The sequence below is a fragment of the Copadichromis virginalis genome, linkage group LG7, assembly GCF_057382275.1.
Source record: "Copadichromis virginalis isolate Kocher_CV1m ecotype Utaka linkage group LG7, C_Virginalis_male_GT1.1, whole genome shotgun sequence".
NCBI classification, from domain to species: Eukaryota; Metazoa; Chordata; class Actinopteri; order Cichliformes; family Cichlidae; genus Copadichromis; species Copadichromis virginalis.
This window is the reverse complement of record NC_140624.1, coordinates 22,144,392-22,160,612: the sequence shown is the minus strand read 5'-3', so window position 1 is coordinate 22,160,612 and position 16,221 is coordinate 22,144,392. Positions and strand designations below refer to the sequence as shown.

Genomic DNA, 16,221 nt, shown 5'->3' with positions numbered 1-16,221 from the left:
CAAAACAAGAAGTAAGAAATAGCACAATAAATACATACATATAAGTCACTTATGACTAAATATCTGAATAAGAAAGAAGAGCATGTGCAAAAAGGATGTAGCTATTGCAGTATACAGTGTGTTAGGTGGATGAGTTGTACAGGGAGATGGCCACAGACAGGAATGATTTCCTGTGTCGTTCAGTGGTGCTTTTTGGTAATCTCAGTCTCTCACTGAACGTGCTCCTGTGGCTAGCCAGCATGTCATGGAGTGGGTGGGAGGAATTATCCAACATTGTCTTTATCTTGGACAACATTCGCCTCTCCGTCACCACCTTAAGAGAGTCCACCTCCATCCCCACAACATTGCTGGCCTTGCAGATCGGTGTATTGAGTCTGTTGGCATCAGCAGCCCCTCAACCTGCTGCCCCAGCATGCAACAGTGTAGAGGATAGCTCTGGCCACAACAGACTTGGAGAAAATCCTGAGCATTGCATTGAGCATAACGATGTTGATATGAGTCCATGGCTTATATTGTAGATGTTATTTGAGTTTTTGTTATTAAAAACCCCCACAATCTTATTTACCCAACAAACTGATTACTAAACTAATAATGACAACAACAACAACAATAATAATAATAAAGTATTAATAAACTATTTGTGAATCCTGTGGATGCCTCTGCATTTCTTCCTTTGCTAAATCCATGAATCTTCTCTGAGGTCTTCCTCTTTTTCGCATCCTTCTGTAGTTGCAGTTTGCACATCACCCTTGTTCTTGAAAATTCATATCAGTGCACTTCACCTCCTTTCTTCAGGCATCCTCTCATTCTCCAAGATTGTGTCAACCAATCTGGTCAGTAAGACAACATCTCCATGCCTCCACAGGTATGTCATTTGGACCAACCACATTTCCACTCGTAGTTCGTTTCATAGCTGGCTCATTAAATTTTCTGAAAAATGTGTAATGTATTTATAGAAAAAATATATATAAGAGAAGACTTCTGTAAAAATCTCATATGTATGAAAAGTTTTAATGCATAAAAAACTCCATACTCTTTTAGTTCAACTTTAATTTACTTATTATAAAAAGAACACACACACTCACACACTCTCTCTATATAGCTATAGATATATCTATAGATATATATGTTTATATGTATATTGTTCTTGTTGTTTTATTTTCTTTCCATTTTGGGTTGGTCCTAACTGTCGGATGTCCTCGTAGGGCATGTCCAGAATGCCCTGTGACCAGTTATGGTCGAATAAATATTAAAACAAACAAACAATCTGTGGCGTTTAGTTTTAATTTTTTGCTTTGTTCTTTTCCAAGCAATTATCTCTGTGGGTAAAAAGCTGAAATTATTCAGTTGAATTATTCAAATTAAAAAAAAAACATCTGCCACGTCCGTCGTGACGTCACCAGCAGCCGTCAGTCGACGTCGCAGACATGGAGGAAGTGAGAGGTGAGAGATTTACTCCTTTTAAACTGTCTGAAATGATCTCTTTTACAGATACATACTCAGCTAGCTAACAGCAGATGTTTGTTTACGCTGCGTGATGTCCGGTGCTGCTCGGTAATATGACGGGAGGCTCGGCGTTACCCGAAAAACCACCTCATTGTTTCAGCCGGCGTTTTGATTGCTTTACGTGTGGCTCACTGTCCTTTTCACTGTGCTGTTAGCACCTCAGCCACAAAGATGGAGTTTAGTATTTTTTCCCTACCGCATATAAAACCTTTACTTTCAGCTACATTTGTCTGAAACCGGCAAACAGAGCCTGCCAAACGTAAAGCTGCTTACTGTGTGTTTCTGTCCTGTGAAGGCTGCACCGTCAGCTGCCCGGTGTTCTGATTAAAAATGTACCCCCAGCAATCCGTTCCGCTTGTCTTACTGGTTTAGCGAAGCAGGTAGTTATTAGAAATCCAGTGAAACTTGTTTAGTTCAAACTGTGATAAGACAGAAAGAGAGGTAATGAGGTAAAGATATATTATTTAAATCAATCAACTCAATAAAAAGTGTTATTAAATAAATTAACATCATATAAAAAGCCGAATATAACACAACAAAGAGCCTAATAAGTAAAACTATGAGGTGTAAGGTAGAGGCGATTTTCCTGTACCTACATAAATCTAATGCATTTTAATATTTTTATAGATGACTTTAACGCAGGTTTTTTCTGATGATTGGTATTGCATTATAAAGGATTACTGGATCGTGGGCACAAAAAACAATTATTACCATGAGCTTCTGATGATATTTAAAGATAGCTTGTTGTTTGAATGATCTTAGAGCAGTACAGCTATCACCATTAAAAGCTCGACATGGGTCTCACTGTGTGTGAAGATGGAAGCCTAATGTGTTATTGTCTCAGTTCTGCTGCTGATAAACTGGCTGCTGTGTGCATATGCACCTGTCAGTAGAACATTAAAGAGGCTCATACTAGAGTTTTGTAACTCACTGTATGTTTTTGTTTTTTTTGTTTTTTGTAATATTTATACACTTATTGCACATTAAATGTTTCCTCCTCAGTGTTTCCCCTGACCTGTGCTGTGCAAAATTATGCATGGGGCAAGGTTGGACTGGACAGCGAGGTGGCCAAGCTGGTGATTGGCGGAGATGCACTTGCTGTCGTAGAGGCTGATAAACCTTATGCAGAGGTAAGGCCCAGAGATATTTGGGGTACCTGTTGGAGGGAGGGTAGTGAACATTTAACACTCAGTATTGAAAATGTACAAGCATGCATGTGATTCATTCTTAAAAGTTAAAGAAACTTAATGTTTTCAGGTTTTCTGAAAACCTGAGACCACTATGCTGGAACAGAGCTGGAAACTTGGTTTTCACTCTGGTTTTCTGGAATAGGTTTGAATAGAATTGTAGGACTACCATTTCTTGAGATAGCTACGCTTGAGTCGTTTGAGCTTATTTACACTTACTGTCAGCAATGAGGGATCTTTAACATTTGAATTTAGCTCTGTAGTCTTATGTTACCGTTAATGATACACAACTCCTCAGCCAAGCAAAAATAACGTAATCATTTTGGTTTTAAATGCAGTCGTGTCCTAGGCTGTCTTGGCACAGGCTCGGTGCTGTGCATGCCTTTAATAAGTCTGTCTTTATTTAGCCACAACAGCTTTGCAGTGTTTGTCATAAAGGTCATTAGTTCAGGTTACGATAGTGCTGATATTTTCACGTACTGTGGACCACATCCCTTGGTTGTACACATTTTCAGAAGGATGACTTTGATCAACACATTATGTGACATGTCTTTTTGTTTAACTGACTTTTGGTGTTTTATTTTGTTTTGTTCTTTTTAAGGGACTTGTCACCATAATTCTTCCCACAGCTGTTGCTTTTTTTCCCCACAGACTTCCTGTTATAGTCACAGCCATTGCCCCCTGGTGGCTAGTAAAAATAACGCAGATTTAAGGTACCTAAGGCTTTACGTTTCAGACCTGGGCCTCTAATATGAATAAACATTCACGCAAAACTAGTTAACTGGCTAAATTATCCCAGGCATTCCCCTGCCCGTTCGCATAAAAGGGGTGGTCTTGGCACCACCTGACCAATCTAAAGGGGGCATTTCACGGGTTGTATGACTTTTCTTTTTTTTTTTTCCACAGAAAATGATCCCTATCTGAGCCACCTACTGCAGAGATGTTATCAAATGGTTCTCACTGAGAACCAAGAACATATAAATATACTATATAAGTATGCAAGATTGCAAGATATGTTGTAGAAAGTTATTAATCTGGTTATTTAGCAGTAAAAATAATCATTTAATTCCAGTTATTTACACATTAGAGTCCATTTAAACTTTAAAGCTACACAGCTTGATAAACAAGATGTGGAAACCAATTCAGTTAGTCATGGATCAAAGTGAAATTAATTGTACTGGTTGAACAGGTATTCTCAGTGTGTTTTGTGTTCTAGAACCAGTGGTAAAAAAGATTTAGAATCAAATTATAATCAAATCCAACTATATTTGATTTTCTAAATCTCTGAATCATTACACACCCATTCTGTGATATATTCCATACAACACACAGTTTGTGCTTCATTCAGTGGTTTTAGGCACAGCTTAACAAGCAATAGAAAACAAATTCCCCCAGCAGACAATCTATTAAACAACCATGCTGTGAATAAAAGACTCCATAAAAACGTCATTGATTCCAAATGGAAACTCTGGAGGTAGCCTGATTGAATATAAAAACACTATTCAACCTTAGTGTGCTGTCAAATTTGATATGAAGTCAGGAAGTACAGTGTAGGTGTCTAGTTTTTGGATCATCTGTTTGCTCACTGACACGTGACTTTGATAGAGCTTGTCCTTTATTTACAAACTGGAATAGCGCTCTGATCCCGTAGATTACACTCTCATAGTTTGGATTCCTTCCTTTTCACTCGCTATAAATGACCATGGTTTGGAGTATTGGGTTAATTGGGTCCATGTATAATCGCAGGCTTTTCTCTCAGTCAGCAAGACATCTGGGGCCTCTCATAGGTTTTTTAGAAAGTTTCAAGGCAGATAAAAAGAAAATAAGGAGAGCTACAAAACTGTGGTTTTTATTATTAAGATTTAGTACTTAGGAAATGTAAAGTGTGCCCACTTTTGGAACCTCTTGCTGCAACACCAACAGGAATATTTCTAAATAAAGTAAATAAAGTATGAGCTGTTATTCAGCTGAAAGCTGTGCTGTTTTCTCCAGCTGTGGATGGGCGCTCATCCAAAAGGTGACGCCCAGATTAAGGACAACAGGATCGCACAGACCACCCTGGGCCAGTGGATCGCCCACTTCCCTGCATGTCTGGGCTCAAAGGTGAAAGACACCTTCCAGGGTCAGCTGCCTTTCCTCTTCAAAGTTCTCTCGGTCAACACGGCTCTGTCAATACAAGCCCACCCCAACAAGGTGAGTACACGGACTCCCACACCTGCTCAGAGTTCAAGTTCTGCTGAAGCTGGCTCATCATTGTGAACTGGCTGAAGTTTATGGGTGGAGGCAAATGTCAGCTGCTTTATTAAATGATTTATCAGGAGAAAGCATTACTCAAATCTACTTGTATAGCATGTAGTGATACTAAACTCATTATATTTTCAAGTTTTTTAGGATCAAGGACATACTTTTTTCCTTTGTATGTGTATGAAAACGCATGTTTTTTTTTCTATAATGTTTTGGTCAGGAATTAGCCACTCGACTACACACTCAGTTTCCGGAGCACTACCCAGACACCAACCACAAACCGGAGATGGCCATTGCTCTCACCCGCTTCGAAGGCCTCTGTGGCTTCAGACCAGTGGAAGAGATCCTGGAATTTCTTGAAAGTGAGTTTTGGATTTTTTGTGTCAAACCAAAAAACATGTACTCTGCTTCAAATGGTCATAAAACAAAATTAATCTGTGTGTGTTTATTTGTCAGAGGTCCCAGAGTTCCACACTCTGGTGGGTCACGGGGCAGCACAAGAGCTGCGGGGCGGCGTGGGAGATGCAGACCGTACGAGCCAGGCGCTGAAGAGGTGCTTCACCAGGATGATGGATTGGGAGAAGAAGGTGGTGGTAGAGAACCTCAACGAGCTGGTGAAAAGGGTCACGGAAGACGGTGAGAATTAATTTATTTAAATGATCGTCAACAGGTTTCATGATGTGTATGTAGATATGTGTCGTTTAACTATTACACATTTCTGAGGCAGTTTTAATGTAAATTACACAAAAATTTAATCAAGGCCACTGAAGGCAAAAAAAATATTTTGAAAACAGTTTATTAAAAAGAGATTAATTTACAATTGTAGATTCTTTAAAAGATCTATACTATATTAAATTTAAAAAAAAAACATTGACATTGCAGAGTCAAAGTCTGATTTGCAGTATTTGTTTTCATAGCCAAGGATAATTTTTAAAACTAATCTCTTAATGCGCAATTTTAAATGTATGTTCTTGTATACACAGCTTACAGCTATCTACTGTTATGTTTGTAGTTCTGGGTCTGTGAAGGTTCTCAGTCATCCATGTCATCGTAGTCTAAGGAGCTTGGAAAGAAAAGCGTCTGGACTTCTTTAGGTTGCTTGAAGACGTTTCACCTCTCATCCGAGAAGCTTCTTCAGTTCTAGGGTCAAATGGTGGAGAGTCCCGGATTTAAACCCCGTGGGAGTTTCCCCCCAAGGAGGGAAAAAGGGACCCTGGGCCATCTGAGCTCAGGAAATCACATGATAGGGTGGGGCTAGGTTTCACAATGAGCTCACCCGAAACCCTGGTTGATGGTGACCCACACCCGTTTTCACACCTTGGCTCATGTGATTAGGTAAAGGATCATCAGGGGGTCCTTTTGTCCCTCTTTGGGGGCAAACTCCCACTGGGTTTAAATCTGGGACCCTCCACCATTTGACCCTAGAACTGAAGAAGCTTCTCGGATGAGAGGTGAAACGTCTTCAAGGAACTTAAAGAAGTCCGGACGCTTTCCTTTCCAAGCTCCTTAGACTTTGTAGTTCTGCCCACATTTTAACCAGGACCTACATGTTGAAGATCGAATCTGTGTGTCAGATTGGAGTAATTACTAAAATTATAAAGGCTAAGAAACCTTTGTGTGATTCTGTTGTATACTGGCATTGGATAGGAAGGTTTCTCATTAGCTAGTGATGATATTTTTAATCTTGACTCCCTCAGGCAGTCGGGGCAGATGGCCGTCCCTCACTGAGCCTGATTCTGCTGGAGGTTTCTTCCTGTTAAAGGGGAGTTTTTCTTTCCCACTGTTGCCAAGTGCTTGCTCCTATGAGCAAGCATTTGACTTGAGGCATTTGATTTAGCACTACATAAACTGAATTGAATTGAAAAAGTATGTAAGACCTGAAAAAGTGTGGTATCCGCTAACTTGAAGCATTTACTAAAACATAATTGCTGAAGTATAAATAATGTTTTGAGGGTATTTGTGTTAGAATAAATAGCTACAGTGAAAGGGTAGGGTCCAGCTGTGATTGTGTTGCCCTGAGTTCACATCAGGGGAACGGTGCTGTGCGTTCACACCTAGCAGTGTTAGCATCTGGCAGCAAAGTCGACCATTCTGCAATTATTCAAAAATGACTTTAAAACACAGAGAAAAATAAGAGCTCAGTTTGATCTTATGTTTTGCTAACACAGTCCTACCTCGGGATGTTTGTGATCCTTGCAGCTGCAGCTGGAAAGGACACGTCAGGCATCAGTGGTGACCTGTTGCTCCGTCTCCACTCTCAGTACCCTGGAGACATTGGCTGCTTCTCAATCTACTTCCTCAATCATGTGGTCCTGAATCCAGGCCAGGCCATGTTCCTGGGAGCCAATGAGCCTCACGCTTACCTTTATGGAGGTCAGTAGATAGCATTTACATTTATAAGATTCTAGTACAATAGAGCTCCAGATTCAGTTGAGTGAGCGTGACTGAAACTGTTGACTTTCCAGCGTCGCTGCAGTTCTTCTGCATAACAGAGCAGCAGATATGGCTTTTAAGAGCTAGTATGGGATTATTTAGCAGCTTAGGCTTTTCTGTCTGAACGACCAATTTGACTATGCCAAGACTGGCTTCTGTCTGTCCACAAGACTCACTTCTCTACAGTATTGGTCAGAATTTTAGTCAAGCTTACAACACACTCATCACCTAATGGATCACATTTGTCATTTTACAGTCAATAACCTGTAAATTGTGAAGGTGAATAAACTGGATGAGCTATTATGTCATAGAAGCGCTAGGTCTTTAATCCCAATCATAAAAATGAACAATGTTTTTATCCATCTTCTGTTACTCTCAACGTCACGTCCACTGCATCTCTACCACAAATCTTAAAGTATAGATCATAAAGTCTCAAAACTGCAGGCCTCTGTAGTTTTGAGAAAATGCTACTCAAATATTGAACTACGTTCAGCTACAGAGTAATACACAGGGAGTTTTTAAAGGAGGATTGTGCATTTTTATTATTTTACACTGAAGAACCCTGAAGTATACTAAAAAGCTTGTGACAGAGCAGAATACATGTTGTTGTACAGTCAGAGATGTTTAAACTGGAATCTGTCCAACTAAATTATATCAAAGACTGCCACAGGAGTGAACTAATCAGTCTGCAGGTAGGGAAACACAAGACAGGACGTGGTCTGCCAGCAGCTAATGAACTTTCACAAAAAGTGGTGTTTGTCTGACAGTAAACAGTAAATGGTGTCTGTCTCTTGGGAGGAGGAGAAAATAGTAGGCAGAATAAATAATGTTTTGGGTGTCACTAACATAACCAAGTAGCCAACTCCAGTAAATTCTGTGTGTATTATTTGATTCCTTAGATGAGTTGATGTTAAATACATCGATTTAGTTATTTTCAGCAGATGACGTGGAAGCTAGTAAAACTGTCTCATCCACTGGGAGCAAACTGCAAAATGCTGAGAGCCAGCCTTTTTTTTTTTTTTTTACCAGAAATGTCGAGCTTTGGTGTCATCTTCTTTGAAACATGAAGCATACACAAGAGCTTCTCTGTGAACTCAGCAGTCTGTGAAGCACTGATTTACCGCAGTGTCTTTTTTAGCAGCTGTCTCAGCAGAATAAAATGCAATCCGGCTATGAGATGTGTTGATGATGTGTTCAGCTCATCTTTATCTCTGGAAAATTGCCCTGTTCTGTTGTTCGCCCACATGAAAGCATCTGAATCTGTTTAACATTGCAGGATTTTCTGGGAATTGATTTTAATATTTGATTTTCTATTTATGCACCCATCTAGACTGTATTGAGTGCATGGCCTGCTCAGACAACACTGTGAGGGCCGGACTGACACCCAAATACATCGATGTTAACACGCTCTGTGGGATGCTGAACTACAGCCCCGCCCCCGCCTCCTCGAAAATCTTCCCGTGTCTTCAGGACCCCTCTGACCCCTGCGTGTCCATATACAACCCGCCCGTGCCAGACTTCACTGTCATGAGGATACAGGTTAGAAAATTGTATAGTTGATCTCATCTTTAAAATAAAACCTTGTCATTTGAGAAAAAAAACAACTAACTTTACGTGATATATTGACATTATATACAAATTAGACATAACACTGTGACCGCTGCTAGTTAAAGTGAATAACGCGGATTGTCTCTTTATCAAGGCTTCTGTTAGTGGGTTTGATATATTAGGGAGATAGTGAACATTTTGTCCTCAAGGCTGTAAGTGAGTTTGAAAAGGAGTGATGGCTAGATGACTGGGTCAGAGGATCTCTGCAGCTCCTGTGGGCTGTTCCCCATCTGCAGTGGTCAGTATCTATCAGAAGTGGCCCAAAGAAAGAACAGTGCTGAATAAGCGACGGGGTCATGGACAACTAAGGCTCATTGATGCATGTGAGGAGTGAAGGCTGGCCCGTGTGGTCTGATCCAACAGATGAGTAACTGTAGCTCAAACTGCTGAAAAGGTTGATGCTGGTTCTCATAGAAAGACATCAGAATACACAGAGCATCACAGTTTGTTGTGTATGTGGCTGCATAACAGCAGACCGGTCAGGGTGTCCATGCTGATCTGCATCAGAAGTGGACCAAGGAGCAATGGAAGCAGTGGTCTGGTCTGATGAATCATGTTTTATTTTCTTTTACATCACGTGGATGGTCAGGTGTGTGTGAGTTGCTTACCTGGGGAACACCTGGCACCAGGATGCATAATGGGAAGAAGGCAAGCTGGTGGAGTGTGACGCTTTGGGGAATGTTCTGCTGGGAAACCTTGGGTCCTGCCATCCATGTGGATGTTACTTTGATGTGTACAGCATTTGATAGAAACAGCATTCTCTGCTGACTGTGGCCTCTTTCAGCAGCATGATGCTCCCTGCCACAAAGCAAAAAATGGTTGGACCACAGCAATGAGTTTGAGGTGTTGACTTGGCCTCCAAAGCCCCCAGATCTAAATCCAGTCATTCTGTGGGATGTGCTTGACAAAAGAATCCATGAAGGCCCCCTTTGCAACTTACAGGACTTAAAGGATATATTGCTAACATCTTGGTACAGATACAGCAGCACATTTTCAGAGGTCTAGTGGGGTTCATGCCTCGATGGGTCCGGGCTGTTTTGGCAGCAATACGGGGACCAACACAGAAGTTAGGCAGGTGGTCATAATGTTATATCTGATCAGTGTATATAATAACCAGTTTTTTTTGTTGTTTTTAATTTTTCTTAGAATTTAGTTTAAAATGTAATATTTGGCATATTGTGTTTTGTGTTTTTAAAAAGTTAAACTTTTACTCTCAACCCATGTGCACTCTGAGTTGATATTATAGAAACCTTCCTTCCATCAGTCTGCCTTTGTGACGCTTTGACACGTAGTTTGTTCAACTGATAGAGTGCGAAAACAAATTTGAAAGAAATTAGAGTTTCTTCTATTTTCATGTATTTTCCAAAGTGGCTTTTATTATTTGAGTTTAGTTTTTGTAAAACTGCTTAGTTTCACTTTAGTTTTTACTAGTTTCAGTATTCGTTTTAGGGGTTTGATTTAAGGAGTTGCAAATTAATCGTGCAATACAAACACAACACTTTTTGAAGGCAGCTGAGTCACAGTTATGTGACTCTAACAATCTGACCAAATTAACCCTTTCACGCATAGTGGTCACTACAGTGGACAGCTATGCAAAGGCTGTTTTCTTGTATTTGGGTCAGTGTTGATGGTATACTTGCACATAAACCAATACATTGGACACTGATGTGTCACTCCATACCCTGCCATCCACTGGTCGCTTAGTGTGACTATAGATGTATGATGTGTTTCATTGTAATTATTGTTATTTAACCCTGTCATGCATGAATTATGACAACCTCAATCAGGATTTTTTCTTAAGTATTTTTATTCATCTTTTCATGCCTAAAGATGAAGGAAAAAAATCCTGATTGAGGTTGTCATAATTCATGCATGAAAGGTTTAGCAAAGATCAATGAATACTCATGCTAAACTTCACTAATTTCAGGAAGTTAGGTCCCAATTACAGACAGTAAAGTAAAAGTAAGGAATCGCTTAAATCACCTTTCTTCCCCCCGTTGATGATCAGTCTTCTTAACCATATCTACATCCCTAAGTACAATGAGGTGCCGACATGTGACTGATTAGATAAGAAGCAGTTTAACATGTGTAGTTAACTGTCTGGTGAGTGTATATGTCGTGTACAGTGTCATTTTACTTTTTCATGTGTCTAGATTTTATTTGATTCCAGTTCAGCAAAATGGTTTTTCATACCTACCTTTAGTTAATGATAAACCATTATTGATGTTATTGCAACACCTGTGATTTTAATACTGTTAAAAATACACATCTTTGATTGACATCCAAACTGTCATTGGACTATTGCAAGCACCACCTTTAAACAGAAAGTCTCGAATGTTTTCTTTCGTTTTTTAATGTTTGTTTTAAATACCGACTCATTGTCACCCTTCCATCCTGCAGATCCCAGCCTCAGTGAAGCAGTACAATATTTCTCCAGTCGACAGCGCCAGCATCCTCCTGGTCATTGAAGGTGAAGCCACGGGAACCTCGCCTGCTGCTCTCTCCGACCTCACACTGACGCGGGGCAGCGTCCTGTTCGTCTCGGCCAACGAGAGCGTCTCTCTACACATCACCTCGCAGTTGGGGATGACCCTTTTTCGAGCCTGCTGCCTTCTGTAGTTGTGGGTCTGTGGTCGTTAAAGCTCATACTACCTGTTTGTTTGTATTTGTGATTTGAAGTGTCGAGGTTTGTCCTTGTGTTTTACCTGAGCTCGATGACTCGTGCACTTTTTACAAGATAGTATAGAAGCTAAAGGAGCGTCATCGGTACCTGCTGCTCCCCTTTAACCCCTAAAATGTAACATGTGCCCTCTCTGCCACCTCCAGCACTCTTCTCTAGCTTTAAACTCCAGTTTTAATCCAATGCTGATGGATTTATTGGTTCTTACCCTTTTCGTGTGTGCAAGTACTCATAAAACACAGAAGATCTGCACATCCAAAATTCTTTATAGGTGCTGGATAGAGGGCAGAATAAAAAGTAAAATATGTCTGTTTAGTTGCTGTTTTGGTGTTTAAGGTCCTTAGTTTGCTCAAAAATAGAAATCTGAACATCTGCCGTCCCAGGACAAGTGAAGAACATCCAACATGATTAAAAGTTTTCAATTAGCTGAAGGTGGATTGTAAAAATATTGGTGATAACTGGAAAAAAACATCAAGTACAGTTAATTTCTCAATTTTTTTCCTGCATGTTATTTTATACCCTGAATTATGAAGGTGACACACACTAGCTGTAATGAACTAAACAGCATTGTGGGGCTGATGTTTACTGTTGTACACTTCACCACCACTCAGTGCTTTGAACAGCCAGACAACCAACCTGTTAAGGACAACAAAGCACATCTGTTTTATATGCCAGCTACTGCGTTCCAGGATCAGTGTTGTCATTTTAACTTTAGCTCAAACTGGAGAATATCCACCTTTCAAACTTAATTTTAGGCAAAAAAAAAAAAGAAAGTAAAAGAAAAACATTAAAAAGTACAAAGTGTGATACTGAGATGCCTGTGCATGTTTTAGAGCAGTAGCACTCTCCAGAGCACCTTCTGTGATTACTATATCAGTGCTACAAACCAATCACAGTGAAGCTAAGCCTGCTGAGTGTTACTGCTTCTGTTACCAGCGCATGTTTTACAGTCTGGAAACATCCCGTCAAAGTGGTGAAAACTCATGAGTATTAAAAATGAATGAATAAAAATAAATAAGAAGCGGGCATGAAGAGCCATTTCCATCTCTGTCCCATAAAGCATGACGATGTGGCAACCATGTAGGGGTGTAACAATTCTGAGACCGAAACCATGATACAAACGTCCACCATACTGTGTCATGTAGGTACTCTGGGATTCACGTAGAGCAGTTAAAGCATGCTAACTTTATGAAAGATGTAATAAAGATTGTTCAAGTAACAAGCAGGGACGCCTGCTATTTGTCGACTATACATAAAGTCCAGAAGTACTAGAAGTGCAGACTTTAATTAGTGCTTTAATTGGATGCAAGTTAACTGTTGATTTGAAGAGTTTGTTCAGTCACCCATAACAGGTGGGAGTACGTTTTGCATTGTGCTAATCTGGATGTATCAAAGAACTTTTGCACTGATTTGATTGATTTGATTGGTAATTTATTTCAACATGTGAACAATATACAAGTACATTTAGAAAAGAAAATAAGAGAGAAAAAAATACTATACAAATTACATACAAAAAAACCCGTTCTGATTAATTTACATGTTGAAAGGGAGTGGGAAGCAGTACACACTTATTTAATCCCACCCCTTTTCCATAAATTATCAGTTAATATTTAGTCAGCTTCCTTACTGATATAATTTGTAATAAAAATAGCGAACAGATTTCTGATATACTTTATACTATAATATCACATCATGAGTTTTTTGTTTGTTTGTTTGTTTGTTTTTAAATAGAGACATTCACTTAATTTCAATATTTTCCTTGTCTTTATCGTTCGAGAAGATCATATTTTTATAACTCTTTTTGAACAGTTTTATGTTTGGACATTGCTTTAATTCCATATTCAGTTTGTTCCATAGTTTCACTCCTTGAACAGAAACACAAAAGCCTTTTCTTGTAGTACGTACCTTCATTGTTTTGAAGTTACAAAAACCCCTTAAATTATAACTTCCTTCTTTCAAAAAAAACATACTCTGAATATTACCTGGCAGTTCTTTATTTTTTGCTTTGAATAGAATTTGTGCTGTTTGGAATTTCACTATATCGTCAATTTTCAATATTTCAGACTGCAAAAATAGTGAGTTTGTATGTTCCCTATAACCTGCATTGTGGATGATTCGAATTGCTTTTTTTTTTTTAAGAGTAAAAAGTGAATGTAATGTGGTTTTATAGTTATTGCCCCAGACCTCTGCACAATAGCATAAGTATGGTGAAACCAGTGAACAGTATAGAATATGAAGTGATGTTCTGTCGAATACCTGTTTTGCCTTGTTTAGTACTGCAATGCTTCGTGATACTTTGGAATGAATATATCTTACGTGAGCTCTCCAGTTAAGTTTTTCATCTATTATTACCCCCAGAAATTTATTTTCACTGACTATTTCAATAGCAACACCATTTATTTGAATCTTTGCATTTGTATTTAAACTACTATTTCCAAATAACATAAGTTTAGATTTATTCAAATTTAATGATAATTTATTTTTATCAAGCCAGAACTTCACTTTACTTATTTCATTAGTCATATCCTCCAATAAATTCTGCAGTTCATCACCGGAGCAAAAAATGTTTGTATCGTCAGCAAAGAGAACCACTTTTAATACACTGGACACTTTCTTCTTGGGGAATCAAATGTTTTTGGGACAACAGCTGAAGCTGTCGGACAGGATGGGCATTGAGACTGTCTGAGGGTATATAGAGCTGAACGGGTAAACTTCACTTTGCGGAAAAAAGTGAGGGAACTCATGCAACCTAATGGATTTTTACACCATTTTCAAATTTTGAAATCACTCTGACATGTTTCCAGCTATTGGTTGTACTCCTCATTGTCCTGTTAGCTGTTAGTAGCGTAGTAACTTGAAGTGTTACATTAGGAAGGGTATCTGGCATAAAAACTGTGCCAAATCAAAAACTCAGATCCATCCGCTGTGGCAGCATCTTGGGGAAAAAAGAAAGCAGCTGTAAATACCTCATTCAGCAGTTTTCAATGTGCATGAATTCACGCAAATAACTCACGGCAATACTTCACTTTGTCTTTGGTGTGAATGCAAAAAAAAAAAAAAAGGTATGAACCTTGTAGTTTGGGAGAATTGTTACACCTCGAGAATCATAAATGCATACCGAGTCAAACATCTTGTTTGTCAACTAACAATTATCTAAACCTGCTTTAAGGTACTTATTGTAATTTCCTCTGTTTTGAAAGTGTTTTTAACACCTTTTAAATTTAAATGAAGCTTTCAGCAGAATGTAAACAATTGATCGGCATGACTTTACATCCAAAACACTGATATATTTTTTTGTTGAAGAAATATAAAGAGAACCTTAACCAGGGCTGGACGGCAATTTTGTGTAATACCAATTTGTACCACAAGATGGTGTATCAGCGTAACCTTTGTATAACCAGGCAAGCCATTAGAACAGTTTGTACAAAGGCATTTACTGGTGAAATACTGCCCCCTGGTGATAAAGGTTTTAGTTAACATTTGCTGCAGTTTAATTACAAAAAGTACCTTTAAAAGATTTTTTTGTCTTTTTGTACAGTTGTACAACAAAATGCTGCATTGAATTTTATACCTTATTGTATTGGAGAGATTTTTTGACTGTTGTTTGTAACGATTAATCAGCACGTGGCGATACATATGAAGTAAATGGTTTTACATGTTTATTATAATAGCTAAACAGGTTTCTTTTCCTAAAATATAATCTCTTTTGGTGACCACTTTACAACATGTTGGTGCAGTAGTAATAGTAGATTATTTCGGTAATGGTGCAAACTTCTGTGTAACTTTCCGGTTCTAGTACCAGGGTCGATCTGAATTCACTCAATAATGATGTGCACTTTCTTCTCGTAGTAGTTTTTATAGGCTCTCAACTCAAATATTCAATGATAGGTCCTCTATCAGCCTGCCAACCTACTACTGAACACGTTTTTCAGAGTGAGTGAAGCCGTGTTAATGCTTTATTATCACGCTTGTGATGTAGGTTGATTGTCCCCAGTGCAGATGCGGTAAACCTTTACTTGTTTACTGTTGTTTTTTTAAAAAAAAGAAGAGTATTAAGAAGGATGTGAAGTTATTTTTAGATCACTTTTCTTGATTACCTCAAATCATCCTTCTGTAGCTCAAAACACTGTTAACGAATCATCTCTTGTTTGCCATGTTTTCATGTTATCTTTGTTTTGTGGAGTACTGTATTTAATGTAACTTCTGATTTAATGATCACGCACCTTTTTGTTGCCGATCTTGCTGTAAGTCACATTTTCATTTGAATACTGGACACCTGAAGTTTGTGGCTCTTTTTTTCCTTACTGTAAACTAATGACTTTCAAATACAGTTTGCATTGTTTTCTTTAACCTTTTATGGGAACATTTACTAGAATATGTCTGTAGTTAGGGCATGGTTGAGTATTTTTGAATGTGGTGATGCTGTAGCATGGTACTGCAGAGAACATGTATGTAAAAACGGTTTAATAAAGCCAGGTTCTGTTAACTGTACGGTCTGAACTTGTTTTTTATTTCCTGCCTCTGGAGCATGAACATGAACAACACACACAGACTTTTACAGCC

General features: G+C 38.8%; 1 protein-coding gene across 1 annotated transcript; it reads left to right on the top strand.

Moving 5' to 3' along the window:
• The first annotated feature begins 1,332 nt into the window (after window positions 1-1,332).
• Window positions 1,333-16,147, top strand: mpi (mannose phosphate isomerase). The gene is made up of 8 exons (XM_085462495.1): window positions 1,333-1,443; window positions 2,509-2,636; window positions 4,686-4,886; window positions 5,158-5,299; window positions 5,394-5,573; window positions 7,137-7,310; window positions 8,701-8,909; window positions 11,379-16,147. The coding sequence occupies exons 1-8, from the start codon at window positions 1,428-1,430 to the stop codon at window positions 11,595-11,597; spliced, it is 1,269 nt and encodes a 422-aa protein (XP_085318621.1). The 5' UTR covers window positions 1,333-1,427; the 3' UTR covers window positions 11,598-16,147.
• The last annotated feature ends 74 nt before the right edge of the window (window positions 16,148-16,221 follow it).

Coding starts and splice junctions, on each gene's coding strand:
- mpi (XM_085462495.1), top strand. Junction 2,637..4,685: donor CTGATAAACCTTATGCAGAG/GTAAGGCCCAGA, acceptor TGTTTTCTCCAG/CTGTGGATGGGCGCTCATCC. Junction 7,311..8,700: donor TCACGCTTACCTTTATGGAG/GTCAGTAGATAG, acceptor GCACCCATCTAG/ACTGTATTGAGTGCATGGCC.